The 14,876-nt window shown below is 42.4% G+C and overlaps 1 protein-coding gene across 1 annotated transcript in view; it reads left to right on the top strand.

The window, feature by feature from the left end:
• gabrb2b (gamma-aminobutyric acid type A receptor subunit beta2b) overlaps positions 1–14,876 on the top strand; it is a 51,812-nt gene that overhangs the window by 20,636 nt on the left and 16,300 nt on the right. The window contains exon 5 of the mRNA XM_076019661.1: positions 3,108–3,190. Within this exon, the coding sequence (XP_075875776.1) occupies positions 3,108–3,190 (83 nt within the window). The remainder of the gene's footprint in view (positions 1–3,107; positions 3,191–14,876) is intronic.

The raw sequence follows: 14,876 nt of genomic DNA, 5'->3' as shown, positions 1-14,876 counted from the left end.
CCCTTTACAGTGTTTAAAAAGGTTATTGGAAACTGCTGCTGCAGCCAATAGCCACCACAGGCAGGAGGAGGAGCCTGGTCACTAAAAAAACAACAAATTCATTGTTTCTGTTTTTTTTTTTAGCTGATTTAGGATAATTTTAATGTGCTGAATCCAAAAATCACATTAGTTTTGCTCAGTAAGGTCAACTTTCTGAACTAAGCTACGTATTTGCTTTATGAAATTTTCGTCGAATGGACGATATTTTCCCGTCATATGATGCGAAATTCTTTGATATTTTTTGCAATCAACAAAATCTGAAGATTTTGCTTGTGTCAACTTATAACTAATTAAATATATATATGTATATATATATATATATATATATATATATATATATATATATATATATATATATATATATATATATATATATGCATATATTACAAGTGAATGAAATGGCTTCAACTATAAGATCTTGCAAAAATAAGCCTGACATTCTGCTACATCTGCAGTGAATAAACCATTGTACCTCACAGGAATCTCGTCAAAAGTTTCAGAAAGCATGCTTACCATGCTTATTTTGGTATTAAATTTGGTGACCAAGATAAAGCTTGGGCGCCACACACAGTATGCAAGTCTTGAAGTCTGTAATTCCCATGGTTTGGAGGGAGCCGACAAACCATGTCACTGACTGCTACTTCTGCACTATTAATGTGACTGGGATCACCAGAAAGAACCAAAGCAGCCTCAAATATCCTGATCTTGAATCATCCTGTAGCTCACTGTGATGAAAAACCTCTCATTCACCCATTCACACACACATTCATATACCAATGGGTGGCTGCTGCCATGCAAGGTGATGCCTCGCCCCATTGGGAGCAATTAGGGTTCAGTGTCTTGCCCAAGGACACTTCAGCATGTGGACATCAATTGATCATCAATTCGCAGCCTGCTCTACCAACTGAGCCACAGCTGCCCAAAAAATTAATTTGCACAATGACGATGTAACATTCAATTTACCTTAATCAATGTTATTGATTATTCAATTTACAAAAATTGAAAGTTGTAACATTTAATTAATACATTCTGTTAGAAAATGATTTTTACCTCCTAAAACCTTATTTTGGATGAGAAATATTAATGAAAATCAACTGATAATGCCACAAAAATTTGATTTTTCAAAATCAAATTACCTGACCTGATTGAGAAAAATGGATATCATTTTTGGATTCAGCAATGCGAAATGGTCTTAATTCAGCTGAAAAAACATAGACTATTTACAAAAAAAAAAAAAATTGTAACTCAGTGTTATCAGTGGTCCAGTCACCTTCCAGCTGCTACAAACTTGCAAGAAGACTGAAACATCTGCATCACAGAGTTGTATGTCAGAAGAAGAAGATCATTTTAATATATTCATCCTTTTGGCCACAACACTGGGCGACTATAGAAATTTTTAAATGCTAAATAAATTTATTTGCATATTTCATTTACTGCACAACCATAGGTTTGGCAGCAAGTAAAGTTGTACATTTTCTTTCAAAACGAAAATGAAAAGCCAACTGCAGAGGGAACAGCAAACCTTTATAAAGTCTTTGTCTGAAAAATGGGTTTTCATAAAAGATTTTTTTTTAAATGAATAAAGCCCCGACAACGAAACAGGGATTTCTTTTTAAGGGTTATTAGCCACAACAATGCTACAATATTGGTACTAAATTAAGGAAATATTGTCCCACACTGTGCACATGCACACTCAGCGGAGGTGTTAGTGAAGAGGAAGAATGCTCCCGCTGAGGGTTTTTATTTTGAGGATGTAGTTGGATGCAGCAGCTCCATCAGGGGCCATAATAACCGCAGCTGATGAATATTCACCGCCCGCACACCTACTGGAGGGCTTCGTTCATTACACCACACACTGCTGAGGCAGGTCACAACCTGCGTGAGTAGACTGAACCCTTTATGACATCACAGGCGGGTTATTTCCAGAAGTACATCTGGCAGGAAACACCAAGGGCTGGAGTTTGAGGTCTTACAGGGCATTTAAAACTTTATGGCTTAGGAACCTTCCAGGTTCACAGAATCCAAGAAGTAAACAGTGTCAGCACACTGACGTGACATGGATCCCATTGACTGCTGGTCTGGAACCCTGCTCTAACCCTGGTCTAATCCAGATCTAACTCAGGTTTAATCCAGATCTAACCCAGGTTTAACCCAGGTGGTCTAACCCAGGTTTCTAACTGACTCAATTTGTGGGGTTGGAGTGACAGGAGGGCTGAAGGAGAACCACTGGACTCCTGCTGTCCTCGGTGCAGCTCTTCAGGACGGACGTGAGTTTGATGAAGCAGGCGGAGGGAAGATTCTTTGCAACGATTCGTCACGTCCTGCATTCGAATCGACAAAGCAGAAATGGCTGTGATGACTCAGACACTATGCTGCAGTCATTCAGGCCACACGCAGCAGAAATCTGTTTGTTTTTCTCCAGCAAAATCTTCAAACAAATGAAACTCTATCGCTAGAAAACAAACAAACACTTGTTTCCTTTTTTCTGTCCTTGTGGTGACTATGTGATGTTGTGTCTCATACACACACACACACATTCACACAAACAGACTCACTTCCTTCCTATGTGTCCTGATCATTGGACAGCGGCCAGCCTTTTTCTTATCTATGATCCTACGGTGCGGACCATCAGGTGGATCTGGGAACCCCCCCACCCACCACCCCCACCCCCACACACACACACCGCCCCTCCTTCCCGACCCCTCCTCTAGGATTAACTAAACAACAGCCAAAGTGGGACAGCAGGATTAACTGTGGCCCTATAATCCTCCGATGGAGCGATGGAATTCCCACCATCACCACCAGTAGGGACTCACAACTCTGAAACTAAATATTCAACTCAACTGAGGAAAACAGTTGTTGTTGCTGCTTCTGTTTTTTTGTTTAACTCTCAGTTGGAGGACTGATGCATTTGTCCAGATTTCAATGGAAAGATTAAAGCTTTCTTTGTTCCTCCAAAGCTCTGGTCTGGAGCATCACTCTCTAAAACTGTCGCTGCTGCTGCCACTGCAAAAGTTTGTTCATTTTTCCCATGTCACAAACAACATGTATGTACTGTGTTATTCCAGGATCACCACCACGGCAGCCTGTATGATGGACCTGCGCAGATACCCACTGGATGAGCAGAACTGCACGTTGGAGATCGAGAGCTGTGAGTGTCTCTCTCTCTCTCCCTCCCTTTGTCCCTCTCTCTCTCTCTCTCTCTCTCTCACCCGCTTCCTTTACTCATCTTCTGACATCATCTCACATTCCACTGTAGATCAGGAGGTAGAGCGGGTTGTCCTATGACTGAAAGGTTGGCAGTTCAAATCCCGCTCCATCCTAGTCTGTCATTGTGTCCTTGGGCAAGACACTTAACCCTAAATTGCTTCCAGTGGGGCTGGCAGCGCCTTGCATGGCAGCAGCCACCTGTTGGTGTGTGAGTAATTGGCCGCAGCCAATTAAAAGCTTTCGCGAAAACAATGAATTGTTTTCAGAAGAGTGTAAGTAAACAAAGCAGTAGTTTGAGCATGCAAAATGAGCACAATTGCGAATGCATGCAGAAATTTATTTGTAAACTTTTCAAGTATTCAAGTAAAATTGAAGGTTATTGGTTTGTAGATTTGACTTGAGAATAGTCCTCAGTTAAGGTTACTAATTTCTATGTGGAAATTGTTACCAAGTTAGTTTTTTTTTCAAGTAAATTGCAATCCAACTTTTTATCTGTACACAGAACAAACAGGGACATCCATCCTTGTTTCGTGAAAAAAGCACATTTGATCTGTCATTTCAGCCGAGGATCAGTTACCTGTTATAGCTCTATCAGGAGTTTTAATTTTTTCCCTCTGTGGGTGGGACCACCCCTGGCTCAAATGTCAACAACTGACAAAAAAGTTTGCAGGCTTTATTTTTTATTTTTTGACTCAAGTCTGTGTTTGTCTTCCGTCCCACTGGATGTGTGTGTTTGTGTGTGTGTGTGTGTGTTTGTGTGTGTGTGTGTCAGCTGCAGGTAGATGTGTGTAGTTGTGTGTTTGGCCTACCTCCTCTTCCACTCTTCCCTCCCGTCCATTCTGTTCCCACTGCGACTCTCTCAATGCTCCCGTTTTTCCCAATTAATCCCAAACCTAATGAGCTCTAACGAGACGAGGCCTTGTTCTCAGTGGAGGGTTAAACATACTGGGGACATAAAAAGTTTCTTCTTGCTTGTCGCTGCGTCTCATGACGTAAACCTGATGAATGGACGAAAGCCGCAGTCGTCCTCCGCGTTGCTTGGCCTTTGGAATGTGTGTCGCCGGCGTTCGTTACGTGGCCTTCAGACTTGAGCGCAGAACAGCGTTCAGCTATTAGCAGCTGTGTGATTCAAAGCGCCTTTCAGGGAGGTGAAAATGAAAATATTATTCATCATTACTGAGTACCCAGAGCAATATCAAGCCTCCGTTTTATCTCCCTGCAAAATCCTTCCTTACCCATTAAAACAAATCTAGTGAGACAAAGAGAAAAAGAAAAAGGCCTGCAGTTAGATTTGGTTGGGGTGGTTTGTCCTCTCCGGGTCGGTGGGGGGATCCTGCCTCAGGTGGAGGAGTTCAAGTATCTCGGGGTCTTGTTCACGAGTGAGGGGAGGATGGAGCGTGAGATCGACAGGCGGATCGGTGCAGCGGCTGCAGTGATGCGGTCGCTGTACCGGTCCGTCGTGATGAAGAAGGAGCTAAGCCGAAAGGCGAGGCTCTCGATTTACCGGTCGATCTTCGTTCCCACCCTCACCTATGGTCACGAGCTTTGGGTAGTGACCGAAAGAACGAGATCGCGAATACAAGCGGCCGAAATGAGTTTCCTCCGCAGGGTGGCTGGGCGTACCCTGAGGGATAGGGTGAGAAGCTCGGCCACCCGGGAGGAGCTCGGAGTAGAGCCGCTGCTCCTCTGCATCGAGAGGGGCCAGCTGAGGTGGCTCGGGCATTTGTTCCGGATGCCTCCTGGACGCCCGCTGCCCTTCCCGTTGTTATTGAAATTGATTCTGTTAGTTCTTTAAAGGTAACCTAAGTTTGTTAACTGCTCCTGAAACTCGTCTGGTGGTCCTTTTTTGTTACTAACTATTCCCCTAGACGCCAAGTGGTTTGTAACACACGGCAATATTTGAAAATATGTATGAGAACTGTGAGTGTATCGTGACCTCAAGCAACTTTTTCAACAACCGCTAACTCCGTGCTCTGCTTGTGTGTTATGTTCGCTGGCAGCGAAACTGAAGGGGCAGCAATTCTGACTCGCAAGTTTCGCTCTATGACTCCAGTGATCATTTCATAGTGTGGTGAAATGGTAAAAATGGGGCGGGGGGTGATTGCTCGACAACGCCAGCCGGGGAATTTCACCCCGGGAAATACACCCCTTGGCCTTACACCTGGGCCATAAGAGGTCACACAGATTTGTGCACGAGGACAAGAGACGGACTTCCAAAAAAAAACAATCACAGTTTATTTAATGAGGTAGTCAGGATTAAAAAGAAACACTCTAAAAGTTTAAAATCTGATGTGGGTCTCAAACCGTCACTAAGGGAAAACAAAACAGAACAGGCACAGGGCTAGACTAAATGAATCAAAATCACTAATGAAAACAAAAAAAAAGACCACGACAAACCAAATCACCACGTGCCACCGCAAAATTAAGACGGGAGTGCGAAGGCGACCACAACCAGGGAAAGCCTGCCGCCTGCTGCACCAGCTCCTGTCCTGGAAATAAAAGAGATGGTGAGACACAGTTTGAAATAAAATACTAATTAAAGGTCTATAGTTGAAAAAAACAACAACAACAACACAACAAGTAAAACAAATACAACACTCACACCCACACTCAAGGAAGGAATAAAAAAAAAAATTAAAAAAAAATGACAATGGGGGTGGGAGTGGGGACTTGGCGCTGCGTGTGAAAGCTGCCACGGAAGACTACCACACGCACTAAAAATAAATAAACACGACAACAGTGATGGAGGAGTCGGAGGAGGCGACGAATAACTTGAGGGAGACAGAGTGACCGGCCCCGAACTAGAGCCGGGGATCGATTCTGTTGACTGTCAACGTTGAGTACGTTGATGAGTCGCGCGGTGCAGCCCCACAGAGGGCTGGAGGAGGGAGGAGAGCGAGCAGCAAACGAGCTTACTTACACCAGGTAGTAAGTACTGTTGCATTGGGCACTAATTTTGATTGAGTTCAAGGAACCATGACATTATTTTTTTTTGAGTATTTGAATCTTTTTCTGTCTTCAATTACTCATCACAGCCACGCTATTTCGCTGTTGTGACTGTTTTATTATGACAGTTAGGCTGGTGTCTGTTTACAGCTTCAGCAAGAAGAGTTTACATTTATTCCATTTGTAAGCAATAAGAAAAAGTTAATTTATTTTTCATAAAGTATATTGCACTTGCCTTGTTATTGTTAATTGTGAACCAGTTGTTCACAAAAGACCTTTAAATTAAAAAAAATAATAATAATAATAATAATACAGAATGTTTGTATTTTGGTGAATAAATAATCAATCTCATTGAATTGCATAGCATCATTCCTTTGCATCGGAATCTCAAATCAAATCGCATTGTTTTGGATCAAACTGTGCTGAATAGCAACTGCATCGTATTGGGGGGAATCGTATCGTATCGTAAATATACGAATCATATCGTATCTTTAAAGTATCGAATCGTTGGTAGTGTATCGCGATACGTATTGTATCGGCCACAGACCAGAGATGCACAACCCTAAAACATACATAAACTATGTGTTCATTCAGTTAAAGTTAAGGTGAACTTCCACATAATGCCTGTGATAAAGTATACAAAAGTAATGCATTTTAAATATGTTATCCTATCTCCTGTTAAAATCACAAAGCAACACACAGCATAAATTTGACAACTTTATTGCCAGAAACTTCAGCACTTTACAGCATTGTGTGCTTTACAACCAATGTTCATACAACTAAATAACATCATCATTACAGGGTAAATAATGTCAGTGAAAGAAGTAGCAAAAGGGTCCAGAAGCGGGTACCTTCTAACCCTATCCCCCTTCTAACAGCACATTATACAAAATATGAACAATCCACATTTACAAAAAAAATCAATGTGGCAGTTAAAGATCCAAATGTGGCTGGCTTAATTGTCCAGTATTTTAACTTGTTATCTCACTGAAACATCTTTATTCTAAGTGCTTGGACTTTTGGGGACAGTTTGATACCATCAATGTTCATCAGCGCTTTCTGGAAGAACTCAAATGTAAATTTAAGTTCTTGGGGATAGCTCAGGTTGAGTGTGTAGAAGCATGGCACATCCAAAGGAAATACTTCTCAGCTCACATAGAAGGTCCACACCCTCAATCACCACTCCAACATCCTCTGGCTTTCCCTCATCATCAGCACCCTCTTTTTGGATCACGTAAAGCCCCAAGGTGGTCTTTGTGATGTTTCTCCCAGCTTCCTCAATGTTGACATCCTAATAGTGAAAAACATTCTGAACATTTTTTAAATACACTGATAAAACATTGTAAGACTGAAAGCTCACCGTAAAATGCAATTACTGACCAAGTATTCCTTGATAAGAGTGTTGCTGTCCTCATTGAGATAAGCACAAAGACCTCAAAGTACACAGTCCCTCTTGACCTTAATGTCACTCTGCAAAAGAAAGTATATGAAATATTCAAACTATTTTTCAAGACATTTCATTTCATTTATTAGATCTTCATCACAAATCCCCATGTGAGGTGGCGAGGAAAGTTGCAGTGGTAAACAAAGATGGACATTGGGAAATGTAGAGTATAGAAAGGAAGATGAAGGTGATGAAGAGAAGACAGAAGGAAAAGCGGAGAACAGGAGAGGTGGGTATGTAAAGAAAAGGGAAATGGTGAGAGATAAGAGGTAGAGTAAAAGGGAGAATTAGAAATATGGAATGCAAAACATAGATGGTTACAGGAAGGTTAAGAAAAGGCAAGTATGGAAGCTGAAAACGGCAATGATGGGAGGAGGTCAAACATCTCATTTAGCCAAAAACATATTTGCCTAAAGGATGTAACCAAGTTTAATGCACTTGCCTTAGTTGTTGCTGCCATGAGGAGCCTGATCTTTCTTCCAGCAGCTCCTCCTCTACTGCTGAAGACCTTAATCAAGTTCGGTGTGTATTTGTCGAGTTCGGCCAAAAACTTGGCTTGAAGTGGCAAAGTTGTTATTCGCATAAATTCTGCATTTATCTAAGAGGGAAAAAAAGAGAGGAAAAGAAGAGGTGTTAATGAGAAAAGTGAGAAGTAATAATTTTCTAGCTTTAAAATGTATCATTTCCTTGGCTGGACACTTTGTACCCAAGTCCTCAATCTTAAATCCATATTAATTACTTCTTAATAGAATCAATCCATATTTCAGAGCTTTGTCAAATTAACGTTTAAAGTATGTTCAAGTTATAGGGAGCAGTTGCACAAGCCATCAATACCAAAGTTGAGCGGTTGCAAACAAATCTAAATAGTGGCAGCAGATGGCAAGTCAACAAATTGTGATGCCACCACTGTGCGTTTTAAAAATTTCCACTGGAAAAGTCAGTGTACAATTTACCATGTTGACATGAAAAAAAAAAAACTGTTACACATTGTTTAATTAGATATGTTTATACTGAAAAAAAAAAAATTTTCTCTCTGACCACAGCCTCGTTGTGTCTCTTTTTCACCACTGTCAAGAGAGCTACTCTTTCATTCTCAAGAGACTCTCTTGTTTCACCGCAAGGGAAGTATGGGAGAAAGTTAACTTTTGCTTTTCTTGTTTTTTTTATGTTTGCCACTGCTTTTTCTTGACCTTTGTGCTTGTTCTTGAGAGAGTTTACAGTGACTTCTGGGTGTCCAGAAGTCACTCTCAGCTCAGGGTCACTGGGTTCTGCTGGAGCCTAGTCCCAGCTGCTGCCCTTTGTTCTGTAGCCGGTGATGGTGTTCATCCCGCTCCAGACTTCCCGCATGCTGTTTGCTTGGAGTTTGGACTCCAGCTTCCTCCTGTAGCACTCCTTAGCCTCCTTGCTCTTCATCTTCAGGTTACCCTGAATAACCCTCAGCTCCTCTTTGTTGCCATCTCTGAATGCCCTCTTCTTTTCATTCAGGATGGCTTTAATGTCCTTTGTTACCCATGGTTTGTTATTTGGGTAACATCTTACTGTCCTTGTAGGGACATTGGTGTCCACACAAAAATTAATATAGTCAGTTATGCACTCAGTGAGTCCGTCTATATCCTCTCAAAGCAGCCCTGCAGTGTTTGGTAGGCCTCCTTCGACCACATCTGGACAGACCGGGTGATGGCAGGTTGCCTTCTTACCAGGGGCACGTAGCAGGGGCTCAGGTATACCAGATTGTGGTCAGATCTTCCCAAGGGGGGCAGAGGAGAAGAGTTGTATGCGTCCATAATGTTGGCATACAGCAAGTCCAACCTCTTTCCTTGCCTAGTTGGACAGTCCACATACTGCGGGAAGGTTGTGAGAGTTTTGTCCAAGTTAACATGATTAAATTCTCTTGATATGGCGATGAGGGCGCTCGGGTGAGACGTTTGTAGCTCCGCCACTGCTCCGTGAATGACATCATGCTGACATGCAGACATGCTGCTGTTGGGTTACCGGACAGAGAGATATAAACTAATACTAAAATGGCGAGTGAGATTTCCCTGGGCAAGTAATATGGGCGCAGTCCAACAGCTAAAAGTTCAACGTCCGGGCAACATATCCGTTTTTTGACAGAGACGTTATAGGGATGACACCACCGCTTGTTGATGAATACGGCAAGTCCACCTCCTTTCTGTTTCCCGCATGCGGCGAAGTCCCGATCCGCCCGTATCGTCTCGAACCCGGCCAATGCGATGTTGTTGTCTGGAACATCCTGGTGGAGCCATGTCTCCGTAAAGCACAAGATACTGCACTCACGATATTCCTGTTCACATCTGGCCAGCGCCGTTAGCTCGTCCATTTTATTGCCGAGGGATGTCACGTTTCCCGTGATGATAGAGGAGAGATTCTGTTGATATCGCCTCCTTTCAAACAGTCTTTGCCGGAGCTGTTTCCTCCACCGATTCGTTCCTCCCCTGACGCCACGATGTGTTCTCCTACGAACTTCAGGTAGTTAGCCGCCATAAGTGAGATCAGCTGTTCCCTGGAGTACGCGAAGCGTCCATGGAGTTGCCGCGCAACGGAGATGCCGCCAAGCCAAAGTAAAAAAAAAAACAAGACTCAAACTCTCTCTACCTGAATGTTTAGAGAGGTCACAAGTAAAAAAAGAAGTAAGAGAAGCAAATAAATACTAACTAAAGTTACTTAAAATACAGGTTGACACGGAGCTCCTGTTACAGGCTGCTATGCGTCCTGACGCATGCGCACATTAATGTGTGTGTGTGTATCAAATGTACTTACCTAATTTGAGAGGTTGCACATACAAAATGTGACTTGATCTTTGTCAATGTAACACCAGCTGCCGACTCTGCCCTGAGCTGCTGACTTTGCCCCCCTGCAGGAGGAAGTCAGAGCGCAAGGGTGTTGGAAGCAGCTGCTGAAGGGAAAATTCTCAGCCACTAAAATCAGGTCACACAAGTATTAATTAGGAAGAACAGGAGAGCGAGAGGGAGAGGAAGAGAGAGAGCTATGTTGAGAGAAAGACAGATGGAAAAATAAAAGTGGCCGAGCAGGCCGGGGCTTAGCCGTTTTACAGCCGTTTTATTTTGCAGTCCACTGGCGGAATGCTTTTTGAGTTTTTTGGCTGCTGTACCTTGAGTGGCCACTGGGAAAATACAATTCTTATAATAATACATGCATGACCGAAATCCTCCACTTCTTCTTCTTCTGAGAAAAATTCTTATTCTGTGGCTTTTCACAGCAGCTTAAAGGCTTCTAGGTTCCGCACACCTCTTGATCCCAAAGCCCTTGATTGGTAATGGAATCTCACTAGAATCCCATTAGTTGGACGAGCTTCACTAGATGGACAAGCTTCACTTGAAGCTGCCGTGAAAAATGTATCTCTCTTTCTTTCCCTCTCTCACTTTTTTTATTTCTCTTGCTTTCTCTCTCCCTGTGGTCTTTTCCACTCTTATCTGATTAATTTTCCGCAAAGTGGTAACGGTGTGGTCACTTCCCAACTGCTGGTCTTTCCTTGACAGGGTGGAGCTACGCAAAGAAATGCATTATGACAAACAACCAAAACAAAATGCACCTGGGCCACTGAACGACCCACACCCCCGTCTGTGAATCGGGCCCAAAATAAGTTTTTGACGTCACGAGAAGTACAGAAGTAAGTTTATTCCAAAAGAAGTCAGGCATCTATCGGGCACCATGGTCTGCCTGAGGTATGTCATGTGGCCAGATGTGAACTCCAAAGATACAGCTCCAGCATTACAGTTTTATGCACACAGATGTTAATGTAAACACATATATCCTTTTAAGGGAACGCAAGTGGCTGTCCCGGAGAGGATGGGGTGGCTTACAGAACATACATGGAAAATGTTAAACATATCGTATATTTTGTAGTGCGCAGAGAAACCTCTGCCTTTAGGTTTACATTCTTGTTTCCTCTGGCTAGAAGTAACCCATTCACAGATGGCATGATTAACTGCATGCTCATCCTGTTTCCGTACACAATGGCTTATGACGTATTGTACTAGATGCTTAACACACTTTTACAGTAAAGTGCGACTTGGTGTGCAATATGATCAGTATATACACCTTTTGCCATGCTTCCAAGGCCAACTACTTCTGCCAACACTGCACACTGTCAGAGGCAATATTTTTTGTATTATATCTCTGAGGATTGACTGCATTGACTCCATTTGATTTAAGTCTGGATCATTACCTGTAACATTTCTCCAGACTTGAAGGGTTCTTGGGTTCTCTTGCTGTCCTAAAGGTTCGATAAGAATATTATCAGGGTGTATATTTGTCAGAAATACATCTCGTAATGCTCCCCAAAACCAAGCTGTGTGCGCAGAAAATAATTCAGGATCATTTACTGCAGTCGCCACTTAACGAAATAGTCCAGCCTCCTGCAAAATCTCTTTCATGGCTGAGACCCCAAGGAGGCTAACTAAAAGTTTTTTTAATGTCACCCATGGCAGGTTGTGTTCCCATCAAAAGTTCTTTCAACTTCGAAATCCAAGGATTCGCCCCATCCTGGAGAGTGGGTAATTTCTCAAGTATGTCTGACATATCAGTATTCTGCCAAGGTTTGTACACCAAATTATGTTCTTGACCATTACTAGACACATTTTGTCCGAGGATTTTCCCCTTTCTTGGGCGCAAAGTATGGCCCGAGGTTCTAAGCCTTGGGAGCCTTCTTTTTTGTAATTATCTCTGCATTACCTCCAGCTCCTCCAAGTGCTTCCCCAATGCTTTGTGGCTTTCTGGAGCTCGAGATTCACCAATGTCAAAATGACACTGGTCTATCGTTTTAATCACATTCGGGTTAAGGGTTCCTTCTGCCCGCCAAGGTTGATGTCTGGCCAGCGCTTCCTCCATTTCTCTGAGACCTCTGTAATGCCTTTAAGAGAGGATTATTCTCACGCACCACATCAATTGTTGTGATAGGCTTGGACACTTCATTTTCTATTTTCAACATTTTATACGATACCTTACTATCTGAACAAATCAAATTTGATCCTGTTATGAATTTCTATAAATATGCCGACTTCAATGGAGGACAGCAAAAACTACCGTATTTTCCTGGAAAACACGCTACTTTTTTCCCACGCTTTGAACCATGCGGCTTATGCAAAGGAGCGGCTTTTCTGTGGATTTTACTTCACCCGCCAGGGGGCGCTTTAGCAGGAAGTGCAAAAACGAGACAAGCGCATGAAGAAAAAGTGACAGCGGTTCGACGTGTGTTCAGTGTGTTCAGTGGGTTCAGTGCGCAACTTTTCTGTTTTGGCTCTCGTCTATATGCTCTCTTGTCTTTATGCGCTCTGTCTTTGTGAGCTCCGGTGCGTCGCTGCCTCGAGTTCTGGTCCGACTCCATACCAATTAACCGAGGTGACCAGCGGGACCCCGCAAACAGGATCCGCGGTGCGAGGCCAGAGTCGCAGGCTCTCAGCCGCCGAACCGATCCGCTCCGCGGACCCGTTTCCTGATGAAACACCTGCGGCTTATAGTCCAGTGCGGCTTGTATATGTTCACACTTGTTTTTTCACCTACATTTAGCTGGTGTGGCTTATATTCAGGTGCGCTTTATAGTCTGGAAATTACGGTAGATTACGTAAAGGCTAAATCACAACAAAATAGAGAGAATGTCAATCTAGTCAATATAAAACAAATTGAAAATTACTTGCACCGATAAAATCTATGCAAAGTATATTGAAAAGTGTTTCAGTGCTCCACAAATATGCCAACTAAATTTAATACTTGTAATATTGGTGCAAACTAACAAAGTGTTTCATAAAACCAAAACCACTCAAGAGAATGTGAGTATCTGAAGAAAAATTAATAGTTTCACTCTCACAAAAGGGCACTTTTACCACCACCCTTGTTTCTCTCCGAATCACTCAAAAAAAGGTTGAGGGTAGAGGTTGTTTCACCGCTCCCCTGCTAGGAGGAACAAACTTTCTCTGCCTCTCTTAAAAATTAACCAGGACTTTCAGTCTACTCTGGTCATCTTAGTGTGAACACCCAGCTCAGCTCTCATAAGGTGAAAATCAATTGATGTTTTCTAGCACACAGTCAAAACACCAGAAATCAAAGTATATTTTTACTTCTTAGCAACCAAACTTAAACAAAACTGTTCTCCAACGGTCAGCTTTAAGTGTTCTCCTCACACACATGTAAGCACGCAGAGAGAGAGAAAGCCTTTTTTTTTTTTTTTTTTACCTCATGCTTGTGCTCTGTGTGTCTAACAGCAAGTCCCCTACTGGGTCTCATCTCTCTTCCTCAAAATTGTGGTCTCCTGTTCGTGACGCCAAAATTGAGGTGTATTGTCAGTCAGCAGTATTGTGTAGATGATGATGAAGGAATGCTCATTGACATTGACTTGATTATGTAGAAGTAAGTTTATTCCAAAAGAAGTTAGGCATCTATCGGGCACCATGGTCTGCCCAAGGGAGGTTGTGTGGCCAGATGTGAACAAAGATACAGCTCCAGACGGGGGGTTAGGGGGGGGGGGTGCGTGTATGCAGTGGTGGAGATCGCGAAGATTGCGCTCAGGTCCTGCTGAGATCGCGTTGTGGAGTCCAGCGGTGGAGATTGAGGAAATTGCATTGTGTTTTCAGAGACAAGCCCCATTTGGCCCGTGGGCCGGACTTTAGGCATGCCTGTTTTAAGGTCACAGAAGTGGCTGTCCTGAAGGATGGGGTGGCTTACAGAACATACAACCCATTCACAGACGGCATGATTAACTGTATGTTCATCCTATTTTCATATACAATGGCTTATGACATATTGTACTAGATGCTTCAGACACTACACCCCGATAACACATTATATGTATATATATATGTATATATTTATATATATATATATATATATGTATATATATATATATATATATACATATATATATATACATATATATATATATTGTATATAATTATGAAAGGGAACAGGGAAACTGCCCACGAAGAACCCAACCAGAACAGTCCCGTAACATAGCAGTTGAGAAACTTGAGAAATAAATTATTTAGGAGGCCTTCCCTAAATAGATCTAAGCTTTTTTTTTTTTTTTTTTTTTTTTTTTTACTTAAGTGAGATTATTTCATTGATACACAAATACATTCATTACTCCAAGCTGGACTCATGCACTTATTTGTTGAATATGTTTTTACTTTGTCACTCATATCAAAACCATATTTATGAAAGTGAACAACAGCTGCAGTCCTACACTCCTCTTTTTCTCCATCCT

This window comes from Nelusetta ayraudi, unplaced genomic scaffold, assembly GCF_046127955.1.
Source record: "Nelusetta ayraudi isolate G7.1 ecotype Tasmania unplaced genomic scaffold, CSIRO-AGI_Nayr_v1 ptg000011l, whole genome shotgun sequence".
Taxonomy (NCBI): Eukaryota; Metazoa; Chordata; class Actinopteri; order Tetraodontiformes; family Monacanthidae; genus Nelusetta; species Nelusetta ayraudi.
Note: the sequence above shows the minus strand (reverse complement) of the source record. Positions and strands in the feature narration are given on the sequence as shown.